Source organism: Haliaeetus leucocephalus, unplaced genomic scaffold (genome assembly GCF_000737465.1).
Source record: "Haliaeetus leucocephalus isolate CR32 unplaced genomic scaffold, Haliaeetus_leucocephalus-4.0 Scaffold217, whole genome shotgun sequence".
Taxonomy (NCBI): Eukaryota; Metazoa; Chordata; class Aves; order Accipitriformes; family Accipitridae; genus Haliaeetus; species Haliaeetus leucocephalus.
In genome coordinates this window covers 11,325,832-11,342,678 of record NW_010972653.1, presented here as the reverse complement: position 1 = coordinate 11,342,678, position 16,847 = coordinate 11,325,832, and the positions used below count along the sequence as shown (strand labels likewise).

The following is a 16,847-nucleotide window of genomic DNA, read 5'->3' as shown; positions in this document are numbered from 1 at the left end:
TCATTAGCTTTTTATCAGATACTGGAAGCCAGACTTCAGTTTGGCACGCTGTGGAACTTTGTATACCTTAGGCTTGCAGATACCTATGTAAATAGCCTCCCATTTTTCATTATCTTATATGATGCTTTCCCTGAATGTTTCCATCCACCATTGTCTGAAGAAACTGAAATAATACAGATAAACTTGAGGAAGTTCATCTTTTCAGTCACAGAGTTGCCAGCAATGTGTTTATGCTGATGGTTAGTCTGGATGGGAGGAACAGTCAGCTGCTGCTGTTAGCCTATGCTAAGCTTTGTATTTAATCTCTTTGTGTCTCCAGCTGCCCTGACGATGAATACAAAATAACTTGCTAATATAATAGAAGTTAATAAATAAAAGTCAGTTTATTCAGAGTCTTGATGTAAATCATTATTTTTATTATTTTCTTTTTTTTCCTTGAAGATATAAACTGGATGTGCTGACTTTTCATTACCAAAATTCAATAAGCAATATCTATAAACTGAGTCCTCTATTTCATTTTAAGTCTGGTTTTTTGACATATTTCTGCCTCTATTCTGTTAAGGAGACATGCAGTTTGCATGGAGAAAACTTTTTAAAGTTTCAGGCCAGATGAGATAGGCTGTTAGAAGATGACTTTCTTTTGGTGCTGACTTTCCTTTTCAGGCTACTCATTCCTACTTCCATATCATTCTGTCAGGCTAGTGCGACTGTGCAGCTGCATGGTAAACTGCATCAGCAAGCTAATCTAGACTAAAAATTATCCAGGGGAAAAAAAACCCAAACAAACCAAAAATGGTTGTTTTTAACTCTGAACAGTTTCTGAGGAAGGTGTTCTTATTAAGGCTGAAAGAAATGCTTATGAAATGATGACCATGGCTGGAAAATGTATATGGGCATTCTGTTTGGAAGTCACTTTGCTCAGTCTGGGAGGGCACTAAGTCCAGACTAAACAGGTTAAAGACAATTGCTACTGGATAATTGGATTATGTGATAAATTAAGCCACTTGTGGAGCAGAGATGGGTCTTAGGAGGGAGAGAGGTGACAGGCCATTATGGAACAGAAGGAGAAGAATCATCAGCTCTTGTGAAATTAGGACAAGCTGTAGCTGCAGTTGTGGCTATAGTTAGTATGGTCCGAAAGCTGATATTCCTATCGACGTTGCTTAAGTATGTATTCAACACATTACTAAGATTACTTATGTAGTATATATTCCCTGCATTTGTTATAATTATGCTGCTTTAACTTAACAAACCTCTTTAGTCAGTGGGAAAAATTACCGGAACCAAATTCATATCTATTGTAATTTTATCAGGCCTCCCTACTGGTTTGAAATGTAAAGGATCAGTCAAAAGTCTTTTTTTCATAAAACAGTGGATTTTGTTAATTAGTAAAAATCAGTCTGATGAGCAGAATCATGTTAAGAAGCACTTTCCTCTATACTGTTAATTCTTGTAAAAGAGACTAATTCTTCTCAGTTGTTGCAAGTATCTAGTTCAAATTCATTGTCTGCATTTCCTTTGTAGTTAATGGATGGGGGGAGAGAGAGAGAGATTAAGACCTTCAGGGTGCATTTCCATCCCAGCTGGTTTAGGATGAAGTAAATTGCTTTCTGAAGATGCTAGCTAGGGTCTCTTGGTTTTTCAGAGGGAGCATAGGTCTAAGTATGCACTAAGTATTTTCTTTTCAGACAGCTAGTTGTGGGAGGTGAGTCCCACTGAACATGTCATTTGTTAAGATCATTGTGTGGGCTGTGACCTAAACATTACGGTTTATATTTCTTGCACAACCCTTATTTATATTTTAGCATAGCTGTTATATAGTCAGCACGGCTACCTGATTATAAACAACCAGTTCTTGAATCCCATTAAGCTCTTGGCTCCTGTGCATACCACACACATGTGAATTCAGTAAGCTAACTGTACCGTTTGTAAAACAAGTATTTACTTTCTTCTGTTTGTTTGTGAAACTGCTCAGATTAATTAGATGTCACCTTGTTCTTGCATGAGGAGGCACGCAAGAGCCCATTTTATTACTCTTCATTTCAAGTCAAATCATACAAATCTTTTTGGAGCTTCTTTTTCTGGTAATTTTTGTGAGAGTCCTCCTCTTGTCTGCCAAAGTCTTACTGTGCTGGTATTATGCTAAGAAACATAACGTTACAAGCTTGAAGAGTACAACAGATTTGTATAATAGCTTGGGAATATTTTTCCTATTATTTTCCATCCTCTTTCTTATGTATGCAAACAAGGTGTTTGCTGTTTTGATCACTGATACCCACAGAGCAGATGTTTTCATTGAGCTTCCCATACTGATGCATAGGTCTGGCTTTTGTTTTGTTTTTCCTGAGCTGGTAACAGTTCACTCTAACCCTAGCAGTGAGTTATTCAAATTAATCCCTTTTGTGTGCATTGCTTTGCATTTGTCAACATCTAATTTCATCTGTCCCTGATGTTGAATCACCAGTAGCTCCCACACATGGAGCAGTAGATACTAAAGAGGTATTAAAATATGTGGCAAAGAATGACAAAAACTGCTAGAGGACTGCCAGTTTAACTTCTCAGGAGAACTAGGTAAAGTCTTGTGTTTGATTTGTATTCTGTGTTGGAGGAAACTCAGCACAGTTCTGATTTCCTTTCAGTCGAATATTTATCGTAATTAACATACACATGGGAAGACTGCATTCATTCTGCCTTTTGACAGACACCCTGGTCTCTTCAGACCTTCTGCTGTCCTGAGCTACCAAGGATAAGCAAACTTTTGGATTTGACTCAAAACATCAATTATCTTAAGCCATGTTCTGCCTTCTGCACCATTTTTTTCAAATGGCTTCAAACCAATTGAGGGTGCTTGGCTGCACAACAAGCTGTAGTTTTGCTGAGATTTAGTGATTCTTCGATGCTTAAAGAGCATGTTGGGCCACTTTGCTGAAAGCACAGATTAGAGTAGCTTTATTAGCAAACAGTGTGGTTCAGGTTAACAGAGGGCTGAGAAATTTTATGGAACAATGTATCTATGTTTACAGTGAAATTCACCTATTATAACACAAATACTCCCATGAAAATCCAAATTGGTTCTTAAGATGAAACATTGATGTTTTGTTTATAGCATCTTTCACCATTCATATCTGCCTTCAGTTCTGATATTTTATTCCTACAGGATGACACAGACATTATGTTTCCCACATCCCATATGTCCAAATCATGTATAAAGATATTTAGCTCAAATACCATGCGTGCAAAACATTCCACACTGTGGGTACGAGGTGACGTTTGGTGTGTCTTTAACGTGCTGTAGTGTTCAATTACAATACAGCAAATTTATTTTTATGCAGCCTTCTTCATAGAAAGTATGGAAAATTGCTTTGCAGTGAGTCATCTGTCAGCTAAAGAACTAAAAGTCTTGTAGTGATATTTAAAGAGAGAAAGTGGCTCAGAGCTGACAGAGTTCAAGACAGAAAAAGAAACAGAAATGAAAGAGAGAGCCTCCAACCATGGAGAAAATAGAGGCAAAGACTGGTAGGGGGAGGAGTGATGAGAAAGCCAAAGAAGCTGAGAATGTCAGAGGCAGTTCAGGAGACTATGCAGATCATTTGGTAACAAGCGTTGGGCTTCAGGTGTCTCTCCTGCATTACACCAGCATTAGCCAAGCAAAGATTCTTTGACCCTAAGGAAGTGGTGGAAAACCAAGTAAGTAAGAGAATGGCTTAAAACCAGATAAATAAGAGCACTGGGCTCGGTGCACTGTGAGGAATTCAGAAACATGCAGGTAGAGGTTGAGGGAAGGGTAAATGGCTTAACTTTCTAGAGCAAGATATTAGAAGAACACTGGCATTCTGCACTCCATGATGTTTAAACATGGGAGGATTTTGTTAGACCATGAAAGAGGGAATTTTAGTTAATTAGGAAGGAGTTATTATCGGCATGAATGTGGACGTCGGCAGCAGTGCAGCAAAGGAAAGATGGATTCTGGCAGTCTTCCCTTGCTGTGGTGCCAGGAGGGCTTACACTCAGAAATGAGTGTGTGGGAGAGGCAGTTCAGGGTCAGAGATTACTTCAGAACTCAGACTTTGTGCACAGGGATAAGATCTGAGTAAAGAAGCATGAAGGCTGTCTTGGAGAGCAAGAGGGACTTCTTTCCCTTGACATTTGAGCCTTTTGAAGAGTTAGCTGGTAAGGAAATTATAATGTAGCAAGGGAATGACAGAACCAAGACAGGCTATTAAAGAGATCAGAGATTACTTGCCAAGGTCACTGATGCCTTGCATGCTTTCCCTATAAAGTTGATGTCCAAAGCTGAGCTAGCAGTAATATATCCCAAAGGAGGAGGATGTTTAAGGAGGAGAAAGTAGAAGAATCAGAAACAGATGGCTGGTGTTTTTAAGGCACAGCGCTATCGTGGAGGGATATTGTCGATATAAGCACTATCATCTTTTATTGTGAATTACATGCATTCTTCTTGCGTTCTTGGTCAAGTCTACCAACTGGTAGTGTGGGGCTCCTGGGGGAGTTCTCTCATCCCATGTCCCCCAGCCTGCCCGTACTGGTTTTTACCCTGGCAATTCTTTTGACCTCACTCTGTGTATAGAACCATATTATCTACCTTAAGAAAGTAAATGTGATGTAAAGTATGTAGCACAAAGGAGAGTACGGTCTTTATTGAAAGCAGAAGGGAAAAGAACTTGTATTCTTACTCAGTGCATTCAGAAAAGTTGGCTTTGATATTGTAGCACTGAAAGACATTCTAAGCATAAAAGTAAGGTTAGAGCCACTTAGACATCCCAGAATTTGAAGGGAGTAATATTTCATTGTATGCAGTTCCAGAATGCTTATTACAGATCTTCTTATTTACAACTATCCTGTCTCTTTTGAATCTGCAGTGGAGGAATATCAAGGACAAACCAAGAGAAAGCGCCTTCGAAGGAAGAAACAAAAGAGCAGTTTGCAAAACTCTAATAATTTACATGGAGAACAAACAGAATCTGGAATGCAAGAGACTATTGTTCAAGATAATTTACAGCTGCAGCAGATAGACAGTCCCAAAATAAGCAAAAACAAAAAGAGGAAAATGAAAAAGAAGCGACAGAAAGAAAAAATGAGAGCAGCTGGCTTGATAACAAAAACTACCGGTGTCGATTTTACATATCAGCCTGACAAAAACAACACAGAAGAAGCAGCAGGCTTAAAAGACATAGATGAAAAGGCAGATAGCATTCTGGACTTCCTGCAGGCAACACAACAAATTTATTTTGCTGACAGTATGTACCACTCATTCTCCTTTCTTTTCATGAGTTTTACCATGTAGGGGAAAATAGATGTGCACTTATTATTGCTGTAGAATGGGCCAAATCTACTAGAGAATTGTCTCTTTTGAACTTAGTAAGACATGTGAGTACTTACTATTTGTCCCATTTTCTGGTGTGTACATGAATATGTAAGAATCCACATCAATGTAAAAAACTGTGGTCCTAATCCTTTTGCTTCTCTGTCTTTGAAAATATACATAATATTCCTTGCTCTTTTTTAAAACATTCTAATGCACTTGGGGTAAATGCAGTGGTTAAAATGGACCAAATTCTTCTTTCCTCTGCAAGCAAACATCCAGAGGATTACTTGCTTTCAGAGAGCTTCAAATGAGGGCAATAATTGCGATCCCAAACTACTTTCATGCTTACTATCTCTGAACCAACGTACTTTTCAGAAAGTTCTCCTTCCCAGGAAGACATTTATTTGTAATATATAGGGAAATCTAGACAGACAGCATCCAAGAGGAAAGGGAAAGATATTGTTGGCACTGAGAAAGTGTAGTGGCATAAAGCACTTGTGAACTAGATGAATGTGAACTGATGCTCAATGCACGTTCCATAGCACTTTAGAAAGGACTGTATGGATGTTATCCCTAATGGCCTACTGAATGTTCATCCGACCACTAAAATCAGAGAAATTCCTACTGTATGTTTCTTCCGTTGCCTTCCTAAAAAGCTGCTTATGTCATAAATGCCTTTCAGAGATAATACAGTTTTAATGGCAAGCACTATAGTACTTATCTGTACATACACCAGATTACGTTGGTATCATCTAGAATTGAATATGTTTTCTTAAGGGCAAGCTGGTGTGTCCTTTGGTTGCTCAGCTCAGAACATAGCTTTAAAATGATAATTGTTTTGTAAAACTGGAAAAAAGCAGTGAAAAAATTTTCAAAGTGCATGGCCTTGAGTGTCTTTGTGGAGCTGAATGAAGAATATTAAACAGTTTACCTACCTGTATGAGTACATCTTAAGTCAGAGCTGTCAGCTTCTAGGCCCATAAAATTCATCTTTAGACTACAGAATTACTTTAAAAACCCTGTTAAGATGACATCAGGGATTTCATGTTAATTTTTTCTCAAGATTTATACATAGAAATTTCTTTGCTTAGTGTTAAAATTTTTCTGCTGTGTCAGGTCTTCATACTAAGCCTAGCATTGGAAATCCATCCTACCTTCTGGCTAATGTATTTCCATCACCAAAAATAAGAATTTTACTACTTCAGTGTATGGCTAAGTAAATGTAGGCTAAACTACATGCATTTGCTGTAGAGGAACTCCAGAGTAACTGAGCAAGATTGCAAACTGGGTTAACAGTTCTGCTGTTAATACATGACCCAGAACAGAAACCTGATCAATTTTCCACAGCTCTGTTGCATGTTGAATTTTAAGAAAAAGCGTGGAGCTTCCAGCTTTCCTGAAAGTAAAGTTAAGGTTTTAGCAGTAGTTGACAGACTGACTGGGCCTGGAGTCGAACCTGCAGATTGGAAGGTTGAGCCACTGAGGACCTTGGAATCCACAGAGAGAAATTCTCCGGTAAAAGAAAGTTCATCTGCAGATAAGATGTCACATCCATAAATCAGAGTGTGACTAACTTTCTTGTTAGGCAAATCCCAGTTTATATATAGATCTGACATTATGCTGTTTGCCTTTTCTAGTTGAGTGACTTTAACACTCCCTATTTTTTTAGATAAAATTGGAAGCCATTGCTTTTAGCAGCATTTTCAAATGGTCACATTGGATTATACTTCTTATACTTATGTCAGAAAGCTGAATCGGGAGAAATCTGTTCTTCTCAGCTGGCTTGCTGGTAAAAGCCAGAAGAATTAAAGACAGTCTGATTAAAGGGATAGACTATACATTGTTACTGGAATGGAAGAATGAATTTATGCTTCAGTACTGTAGAAACAATGTATGTCCTTCTCTGTTGTCTTGCATGCTGTAATATGTGCTTTTAAAATAAAAACGTAAAAGTACAATAACAAGATAATTGGATGCCTCCAGAAGTGCTTTGCAGTAGTACCACAGAGTTGTTCCCTGTCTCCACATGTGTGTGCATTTTTATAATAAGTAGTGTGCAGAAAGCAAAAACACAGTGCTTTGGCCACAGTATGGTTTCTTCATCACACCTTCTTCCCGTGCTAATCTTGAAAATTTAGATTTCTATTGTATTCCTGTCACTATGAATCGTTTTGTCCTTTTTTACTTTCTAAATTTGATACTTACCCCTCTTACCATTGTTTTAATATTTAATGAAAAATGGGAGGAGCAAGCTGCTCTTTAGTACCTGATATTTGTTTGTAAGTTGTACTAAAAAGGAAGATGCTGTCTTTGAAAAGAAGGTATCATAAGGAAAATACTCTGTGCTCATTGAATATTTTTAATGTAGTTTTCCAATTGTTTTTCCAGATAAATCAGAATGCACGGATTCTGCTGTAAATTCAGCAACTGCCCAAGAGCTTTTACAATATCTTGAATCTCGCACCATCTCTTCCTCAGATGTGACTCTTCTACATCAGCTGAAATCCCTTGTATTGCTCCAGGATATCGAGAGATTGAAGGATACTTTGAAACAATTCCAAGAACAATCCATGATGCCTCCTGGTAGGTACCATTCACTTATGTTCATTCACTGATGTCCTTTCTTGTGTGTATTAAAATTCAGTTTTGTCACAGGTTTTTTTATTAGGAAGCAGTAAATAAATATATAGTGGTACATATATGCTTATATAAGATTTGAAAGCATAGTTCCCACTGAAAATACAGTGATTTTCCCTGTTTCTTGTTTGGTTATGATCAATACAGAAACTGCATACTTTGCAGCAACTAAAGAGTACAAGATGATTCAGGGTCTTAAAACAGTATTTTTTAAATCTTAACTGTTTTAAGATTTAATCAGGTTTAAAGCATATTTTTAATGCATTGTAGACTTCTTATATCACAGGAGTTAACTTGTTTATCTTGGAGATTCTACTCATCCAGTTAAGGATTAATTTTACATGCATAAGAATCAATAAAGTCCATTATTTCATTTCTTCTCAGTCACCTACATGGCTTCTTTAACACATAGATTTTGCATACCAAAGTTTGCCTTACAGCTTTGTTTTTGTTTAAATATAAATCTCTGGTTTAAGTTTCTAAAAAATACTGTTGATTACGTAAAAACATGAAGTCACTCTTTATAATAAATGATATTATAAAGTCATTCATTAAAAGAAAAATTATTCTGTTACTAAATCTTTTCATCCCTGAGGCACAAGTCTGATTTCATTCATGCTCCTTTTGTTCTCTATTATAATCCCTATAATTTTAGTAGAGTTTCTTCTTGGACAGTTAATAGTTCCTCAAGTGAATGTGGGATCAGCATGTAGTCCATAGACGATATAATAATTCATTTTCCAAGTAATCTTCATTTAAACAGCCATTGTTACTTGTCATTAGTCCATGAGTTGCGGCATCAGCCAAATCTACAAGATGTGCTGAATTTTCTTGCCTCCCAAATAATTTAATCAGAGTTGAGAGCACTTGCTATGGCACGAGAGAATCTCAGCCATTTTAGATTGTGCTCTAAGTCTTTTGAAGAGTAATGACTGAGCTGGTAGTAGCGTGGTAACAGAGTAAATAAGATCATAGCCGTCAGAGGCTTAGCAATAACATTCAAAGAAGAGACTACTGCTTGTAACGTCATTAAATACTTTACTGCATGACAGTGGCTAAAGATCCCAGTCACGACTGGAGCCTACTGCATGCTGTGCATTGTAAAAACACAGAAAAAAGAGAATTCCTGCCTGCAGAGTTGGTTAACTGATACATTTTGAAAAGGACACTCTTACAAAAGTACATATGTATTCTTTAAAGTGTAGATATGGAGTATGACAACCATTAAGGTTCTTATAGATCTGAAGTATCCACATATACATGGAACAAAATCCTTCTGTGCATTCAATAATTAATTTCAAGCCTAGATTCTATGATCTTAATTATAATCAGATAGTCTCATTGGATGTAATACACATTTGCAAACTAGGTAGGACTCAGCAGGAATAGTGGTAATGGTATTGGCCCTTTATTAAATAACCTAATTCAGCTTCTGTTGATTAAACCAAAATGGAGCTGCTGAAGTGACCACATTCAGGATGTTCCTTACAGGCTTTATCCAAATTCTACTCAATACAGTAAGAACTCTGTTTGGTTTTGCAGCCTTGAGGCAAGCCACTCTGTTTACTTTTGTATAGTAGAAATGTCAAACTGAAGAAAGAAAAGTAAACAAAAGCAAGTTAGAAACAAACCCGTGCAACTACCCTAATTTTCTGATGTATGTATTTGTCACTTGAAAAAGCAGAAGACAATTTTCTGAGTGATTTTTAAAATTCATTTGTTTCTGCTGATAGAGTCTGAAAATGTTTACTCTTCCAGTTGATTTTTTTTTTTTCCTAGTAACTGTTGTCACTCCGGGCTCATTCCAAGTTCACAGTGGTGTAACTGTAGAGTTGATTTGATATTTATGAGGTACAACAACATAAGAAAGAGGAAAATACATTGTTATAAATTATTAAAGGATAATTAAACACGTGCTAGATATTAATTTGCCTCAGCAGAGTTTAATAATACATTCCATTTGTAATTCAGGAATTTCTGTGAGTGAGAATATAGTACTCTGAAATTGTACCTTGAATTAGGCTTTTAATTATACTTTTTTTCTTACTTTTGGCTTAAAAATAGGTCATCTTGCCCAGTTTTTTTAAACTTTAGACTTCATTCCCAATTAACAGGTGATAAAAGTTATTACAAAAACTTGTGTCTCAGCAAATTCAAGTTTATGAAGATAAAAATGTACAGTACATCATAGTATTCTCAGGTTTTTTTGCAAATTTGTCTTTTTTCTGTTTTGTTTATTTTTACTGGGGCATGATGGACTAGAAAAAAGGTCATTCCTTATTAACATTGTGAAAAGAAAATAATTTTTCTTAATTTTAGCAAGGTGTATTATTTTTACAAAATAAATCTATTTTATTCCCTGTAGTTCAAGAAGCAGCATGTTAACCCTTTTCCCGTGGTTATGATTTTACTTAAGATGCCAGCATCAAAGGAATAATAATGGGTGCTATGTTTTGTTGAGTTTTATCTTTAATTCAAGGCTGGAAACAGTAGAAAAAAAAAGAGAAATAATCCATCTCTTTCATGTAAGTGCACATTCTCCATTAATAAACTTTACAAAGTAAACATACCATTATACATCTTTCACTTCCTCAGATATATATATGTTATGGTTTAATCTAGTTTTCCACTGGGGCTACCAAGTCCCACTTGGGAAGTTTATGCCTACTGATGATAAATTTGCTTTTCTTGGTAACATTTTACAGACCCTTTAGAGTAAAGCTGTGGGCTGCCCCAAGTCTGCAGACCACAAATTGAAAACCACTGGTTCAAGACCATGTTTTGGTATTTCCTTCACACCTCTTAGCATGTTACTCATGCTAGGGGACTCATGGTTCAAGCAAAAGAAAAAAGAAAGGATGAAGAAAAAAGTTTATCTTAAGCTCTTAGATCCCACTATTTGCAGTCATATGAAAGAAAGGTCTAAGAAGGTTGGTGGTAGGGTCTGAAAAATTTTGCAAGAAGATGAAGTTGCTAAGGAGATGGAAACAGAAAAGTTATCAACATTAAGGTATTATTTTTAACCCTTCATTTAAATGAGAAAACATACTTGAACAAGAAAATCTCTATGGTTAAGAGATACTGATTGTTCTGTCTAGTTGTCATCCTCCATCAACTTACCTTATACTTTGTGCTTCAAGTTACTCCATCAAGTTACCTTCGACCTTGTACTTCAGCAATCGTACAAAGTTGAGGTTGGTCAGGAGTTTTTGTCTGAACATGGCTATTTAAAGTGTCATTGTTCTCAGACTGTAAAAAAGAACAAAATGTCCTATTACTATTTCCACTTATTTGGTAGTCTTTAACAAAAAGTACTTACCTCTACCTAAAGTCTTCTATAAGTGCAGGGAAGAGAATGTTTAGAAGTCAAATAGACACCCCTTTCTTGCGATGGGGGCTTGGCTGATCTCTGTCAGAAAGTCAGTGGCTGTTTGCAGAAGGAAGCCAGACACCTTCATGGTCCTGCACAGTGCAGTGGGCAAAGAAGAGGTGTGACTGGAAGTAATGCTCTATTTGCTGGTAGGAAACTGTAGCTTTTGAAATGAGGGCTACTTAATTCCCATTTCACATCAATTATTAAAGCATAGGTGATCGCCTAATTAAAAAAAAAAGTCGTTATCTCCTAATTTATGAACTCATTCAGCTTCTACTCATCTCATCAACTTCATTCCATTATCTATTAACATTTTCCCTTTGTTGGTGAGTATCAAGTCTCAAATATACTCTTCCCTTGTTGCCTAGGAAATTATCACTCACAGAAGAGCTAGAAGCTTCTTTTAACTGCCTTTTTTTGGAGAGTTGTCCTTTATATATGTCTCCATTGCAGGGGGCTGGGGGCTATATTTTGCAGACTAGAAGTAATACAGTTACTGTGTGCCAACAATGCACAAGCTGGATACACAGAGGCTTAAAATGATTGAATGTAACCTTTTTTTTTTTTTTTTGAATGAACATTCAAAGTAAAGGAAATGAAATGTGAAAGCTATATTAGCATAACATTATAGAATCACCTTAAATGTGATATTATGTGATAGATGCGTAGAAAGTCCTGTTGTTAAAAATAAATAAAGTCACATAGATAATCTCTGAATTAAGACAGAAGCCATGGCACTTTGAGGCTTTAATGCAGCTGTTCTGTACAAAACGACTCTTTCTCAACTAGGGCTTCCAGGTGCTATTGTAAGTTAAATAATAATGTGCGAAATTACTCTCCAGACAGAAAGTAGTGGAGAAGATTGCATTCTTTTAGCCCTACCCATATGATCATGTCATTTCAATCTCCTTTTTTTCTGAATTACTGAATCATAACAAACAGGACATTCCAAAATACAGAACCACAATTGTTTCTCATACAAATAACTGACCTCCTAAAACAAAATGCACTTGTTTATCTAGAAATTCATATGTATTAGTCTTCAAGCTCCAATATCTGCATTGGTTTTACTGACATGCTAATATCAAATGGAAACAGATGTTTGCACAAGTCTTTTTCTTTAATCTTCAGAAATGTCATAGAGGTATTTCAGAAGGAATGTGTTTTCTTTGTTTCAGATCATACCAAGATAGTCACGTCTCTGTTTCACTACTGGATTACAGATATCCTTCCTGTGAAGAACAGGAAATAAAGCCTTGCCTGTGTCCATATGCCCAGGGTTAAAATTTAACATACAAACTCTTAACCAAGTAGCAATTGTTCAGGAAGAGCAGTGTCAATACACATTCTACACCTTCAGGTAAATGAATTATTTTTCTGTGTTATAAACTCCAGAAGACAATAAACAGGGTATAACTACATGTGATTTTTACGTTTGGTTGGTCAAGAATATGCATATGCTGTGTGGCCTGAGTCTTCAGCTGGGTTAGTATGTACATTTTGCTTTGGGATAAGGGACTTATCTGGAATCATAAAGTCTGTATCAAGTATTTTGTTTAACAAGTATAGTATCTTTTTGTTGTTGTTTATAAATTGATTGTGCCTTTCTGGAAGTTTTGTTTTTTCTTGTTTATCTGATATATCTCTACCTGAAAACCAGAAATATATTTTTATATTTAAATCTAAGCAACAATATGTCTGATGAATGTATTTTTGCTGAATAAACTGCTAAACTATGGAAACAGATAAATTTCTACATGTGGGTTGTGTAGATATTTCTTGGAGCTTGGAGAAGGTTGGATGGCATTTCAGAACTATTCCACGGCCCAGCCTGTTATAATCTGATGGGCTTCACTGATGGCAGAATTACGGGACTAGGTTCTCTCACTGATTACTGTATAGGCTTTCTGCAACTGAATTTACCCATGTGTAGATGATACAGTAGATAATATCTATGGTTGTAAAATGTTTTGGAATTCTGAAGAAAAAAATGCTTCATAAGTGAGAGGCTCTTCTCTCAGCTGAGTCATTCACCTGATAGGTGATACAGAGCAAACCATTTCTCATATTTTAGTGTGTTAGCTTCCTCATCAGTAGGATAGGGGCAACATTTTTATATCCTCCAAAATGTGCTTGTAGATATATTACTGAGTAGACTGTATAAACATTGCATGGGGTTTTTGTTTTTGGTTTTTTATTATATTGCCTGATATATCCTATTGCAAGGCATTGGTTTTAGTGATGCTCAAAAATTTATAATAAAAATACAGCCATACCCATTTCTCATTAATTGAAGAAGTTAAAAGGGGTTCTGTATCATGCTAAAGGATTGCAGGTGCAGAAAAAATGGTCTTATGGCTAATGCAGCTGTGTGCGGCTCGGGAGAACTTGAGTTAGGTCTGTATCTCAGAGGAAAGATACTTAAACCAGACTTTGCAGAGGGGAAACTAATAGTGTGTTCCCTGTTTTAATGCTCCTGCCTTGGTAACACATAGGTACTGAACTGTAGCTGTGACTTTTCACTGAGATGTTGTGTGCCTCAGTCCCACATCTGGAGAATGAGGAAAATATCACTTGAGTGTGAAGCACCTAGATACTTTATTGACACACCCCACAGGACGTTAATCACTTCATCCTCAGATTAAGGTTTGAATGTCATACAGTAAATGAGGCCTAGGAACTGCACAAAAAGGATATGCAGCAACTCATCATCTGTCCTATACACTGAAGATGAAAAAATAAATGAGATCATGTAATTAAAGACAGTATTTTGAAACACAAGTACAAACCAGGTCAAATTAGGACCATACAAACAAGTGTAGCGCCTGCATTTCTGATACTGGAGTGGCTGCACTGAAGGATGTTACAAGGCTGCTGCCTTGGATGGACCCCAGGACCTGGGCATTCCTCCTCCTTGTCCTCTGGATCCCAGGCTGGTGTACCTGGAGACCTGGATGTCTCTCCATCCCACGCCGATGGAGGTGACTGCAGCTTTCATCTTTCCAGACTCACGTGGTACTGAGGTTTAGCACATATCTCAGGGACACACGTGCACACACACGGACAGACACACACACGATGCTTACATGGCTGACTACGCAGGCTGCCACAGACAGGGCACTGCCTTTAACAACACCCATGAGTAACCCTGCCAGGACTCACATAAAACACGAGTACAGTCATCTTCTCTGACTGATTGGAATTGAAGTTCACGAGTGAAAAAGCTCACACCTACACTTCCTGGATTCGCAAGCTTTACCCGCATTCGCAGATCCCTCGAATACCAGCACAAGCCCCCAGCCTCTCTCATATCCCTGCCTGCATCCTGGATATATCCTAGATATATTTATCCTATATATAAGATATTTTTCCTGGATCCCAGCCTGACACATGCTATCACACATTCACACACTCATTTCACAAGCACTCACACACTCATGTCACAGCTTTGTTTATTGCTTTGATTTCTCTTCATTGTTTCTGTTTCAGTGGTTGGCCATTTCTCATAATATTAAAGTGATTTTTTTATAATTAAGATGAATTTTAAATAGCTGCATACAGAGGAGCAGATTTGGGTATTTTGCCAAACAGAATATTTTGTACTATCAGTAGTCTAATCCCAGAATGTGAGTAAAATTTCTCAGGTCAAAAATGTGCTTTCCTTGAATCGGGTAATAATGAGGAACAGATTGCTTTCAGTCTCTCTTTTTTCCCTTTACTTTAACCACTGTAACAGCCTTATATTCTGTGCAGAAATCAGCTGGTCCTAACAAAGCAAGCCTGGGAACAGTTTCAGAGCGTAGCTAGTTAGAGTCAGTGATATCTGATGTCTTTGTAAATGACCTGCGATAGGAGCTGAATCTTACACTTACCAGACCTGCCACTATTACACTAACAGGGATTATAAAGAAGAGAGGATAAAGTAAAATCTGAGATGTTGGAGAGTTTAGAAAATTGGACCAAATTCAAGCAGATAAATTGTAGATTGTCATTGTAGATAAATGCAATCGCATAAGAATGTGTTTGTTTCTGAAACAAACGTGCCAAACAATGGTGTGCTGAACTGCAACCTGTATAAGGACACTTAAGAGCAATACACGAAAGAATACAGCAGATGGATACAGTTTAAAAGCAAAAGAAATGGACATTACTTATCCTATAACAATATCAGTTAGGCAATGTACTAAAAATGGCAGGGTGGAAGGATTGTTTGGTACCATGTTTTAACATCCTGTTTGCAGTCAAAAATATTTCATACACAAGAATTCTAATACCTGGTCACTTTTCTGTGCTGCTTCTCTTAAAAAAATGGCACTGAATATCCCTACACCTTTTATGGTTTATTTGAGCAGTGGTATAACCAACACGGCTGGGATATGAAAACTGAAAAATTTAAATTAATATCCACCAGTGAACACAGTGTGTTTTACATTTCACTATATGTGGCTCCTTCAACATAGCAATGAAACATTTATCGCTTTGGATTTTAATGCTAAACTCATAATTGGCAAAGGAGATGGCCTTGAATTTTTGCTTCTTCCACATCATTCAGTCTAATGACTGTGCAGTATCATGGAATTTCTGAGGCATGGAAGAGTTTTTTTAGTGGACTTTGCATCAGAGAACTCCAGACTGAACTGTACACACGCCCTTATCAGCGTATTTCAAACTTCTGGGAAGACAGAACTTTAAAATTCTGTTTTTAAAACCTACACAGGCTCCAACAGTAGGAAGAATTTAAGGATCGAGTACAAAGTCGCCTGCATGTGGCTTCAAGACTTAACTTCCTAGTTTGCATGATTAAACATTACACAGTAAGGAAGGAACAGCAGCACAGTGGGAGAGAAATCAGGCTCTGAGTAGGTGGTGGTCCCTTCCCTAGGCTCTGTGTACAAGGAACACCACAGAGGCTGGAGTAGTTTTGGGCATCAGTAGTAGTGAATACCTGGTCACTACACGTGTATGCAAGGGTATGAGTTCAAAGCCATTATGTCTATATATAGGTACATGTTTTATTCTCAAAATTGCCTGTAAGACCCTAATTCTTTCTTTTGTGGATATGTAATGTGGGAATCAGTCTCTAATGTTACAGGTTTTTACTGCTTCATAAATGGTACAATATTTTATATAGTACTTTACAATCATGTAGAGTTATAAATTCCTTAATGGATTTTCTATGACAGGTGGCTTTTCTCCCCTGCACCAGTGCAGGGGGTACTACTCAGTAGGCTGAATCTCTGAAATGACATGGGGGAAAAAAAGGCTTTAAAAAAAAAGATAAGGAAGGAAACAAGTGGTGAGTGACAGCATGAAGGCAGAAAATTGTTAAGCTGTCTTTGACCAAAGAAAACATACTTCACTCAGTAATATCTGGTATATCATAAAACCAGTCCACAGCCATGGAGTAGAAAGTGGTGTGTTATGCTTGTACAGTATGCTACACATTAAGTATAATAACAAAGAATCATAGTGAAAAAAACAGCAAACTGTAAGATTGGAAAAATGCATTGTATT

General features: G+C 37.0%; 1 protein-coding gene across 1 annotated transcript in view; it reads left to right on the top strand.

Annotated features, from left to right (window-relative positions):
- ERICH1 (glutamate-rich 1) overlaps positions 1-16,609 on the top strand; it is a 79,822-nt gene extending 63,213 nt beyond the window's left edge. The window contains exons 5-7 of the mRNA XM_010566760.1: positions 4,878-5,255; positions 7,712-7,906; positions 12,512-16,609. Coding sequence (XP_010565062.1) covers positions 4,878-5,255; positions 7,712-7,906; positions 12,512-12,585 — 647 coding nt within the window. The 3' untranslated portion in view covers positions 12,586-16,609. The remainder of the gene's footprint in view (positions 1-4,877; positions 5,256-7,711; positions 7,907-12,511) is intronic.
- The last annotated feature ends 238 nt before the right edge of the window (positions 16,610-16,847 follow it).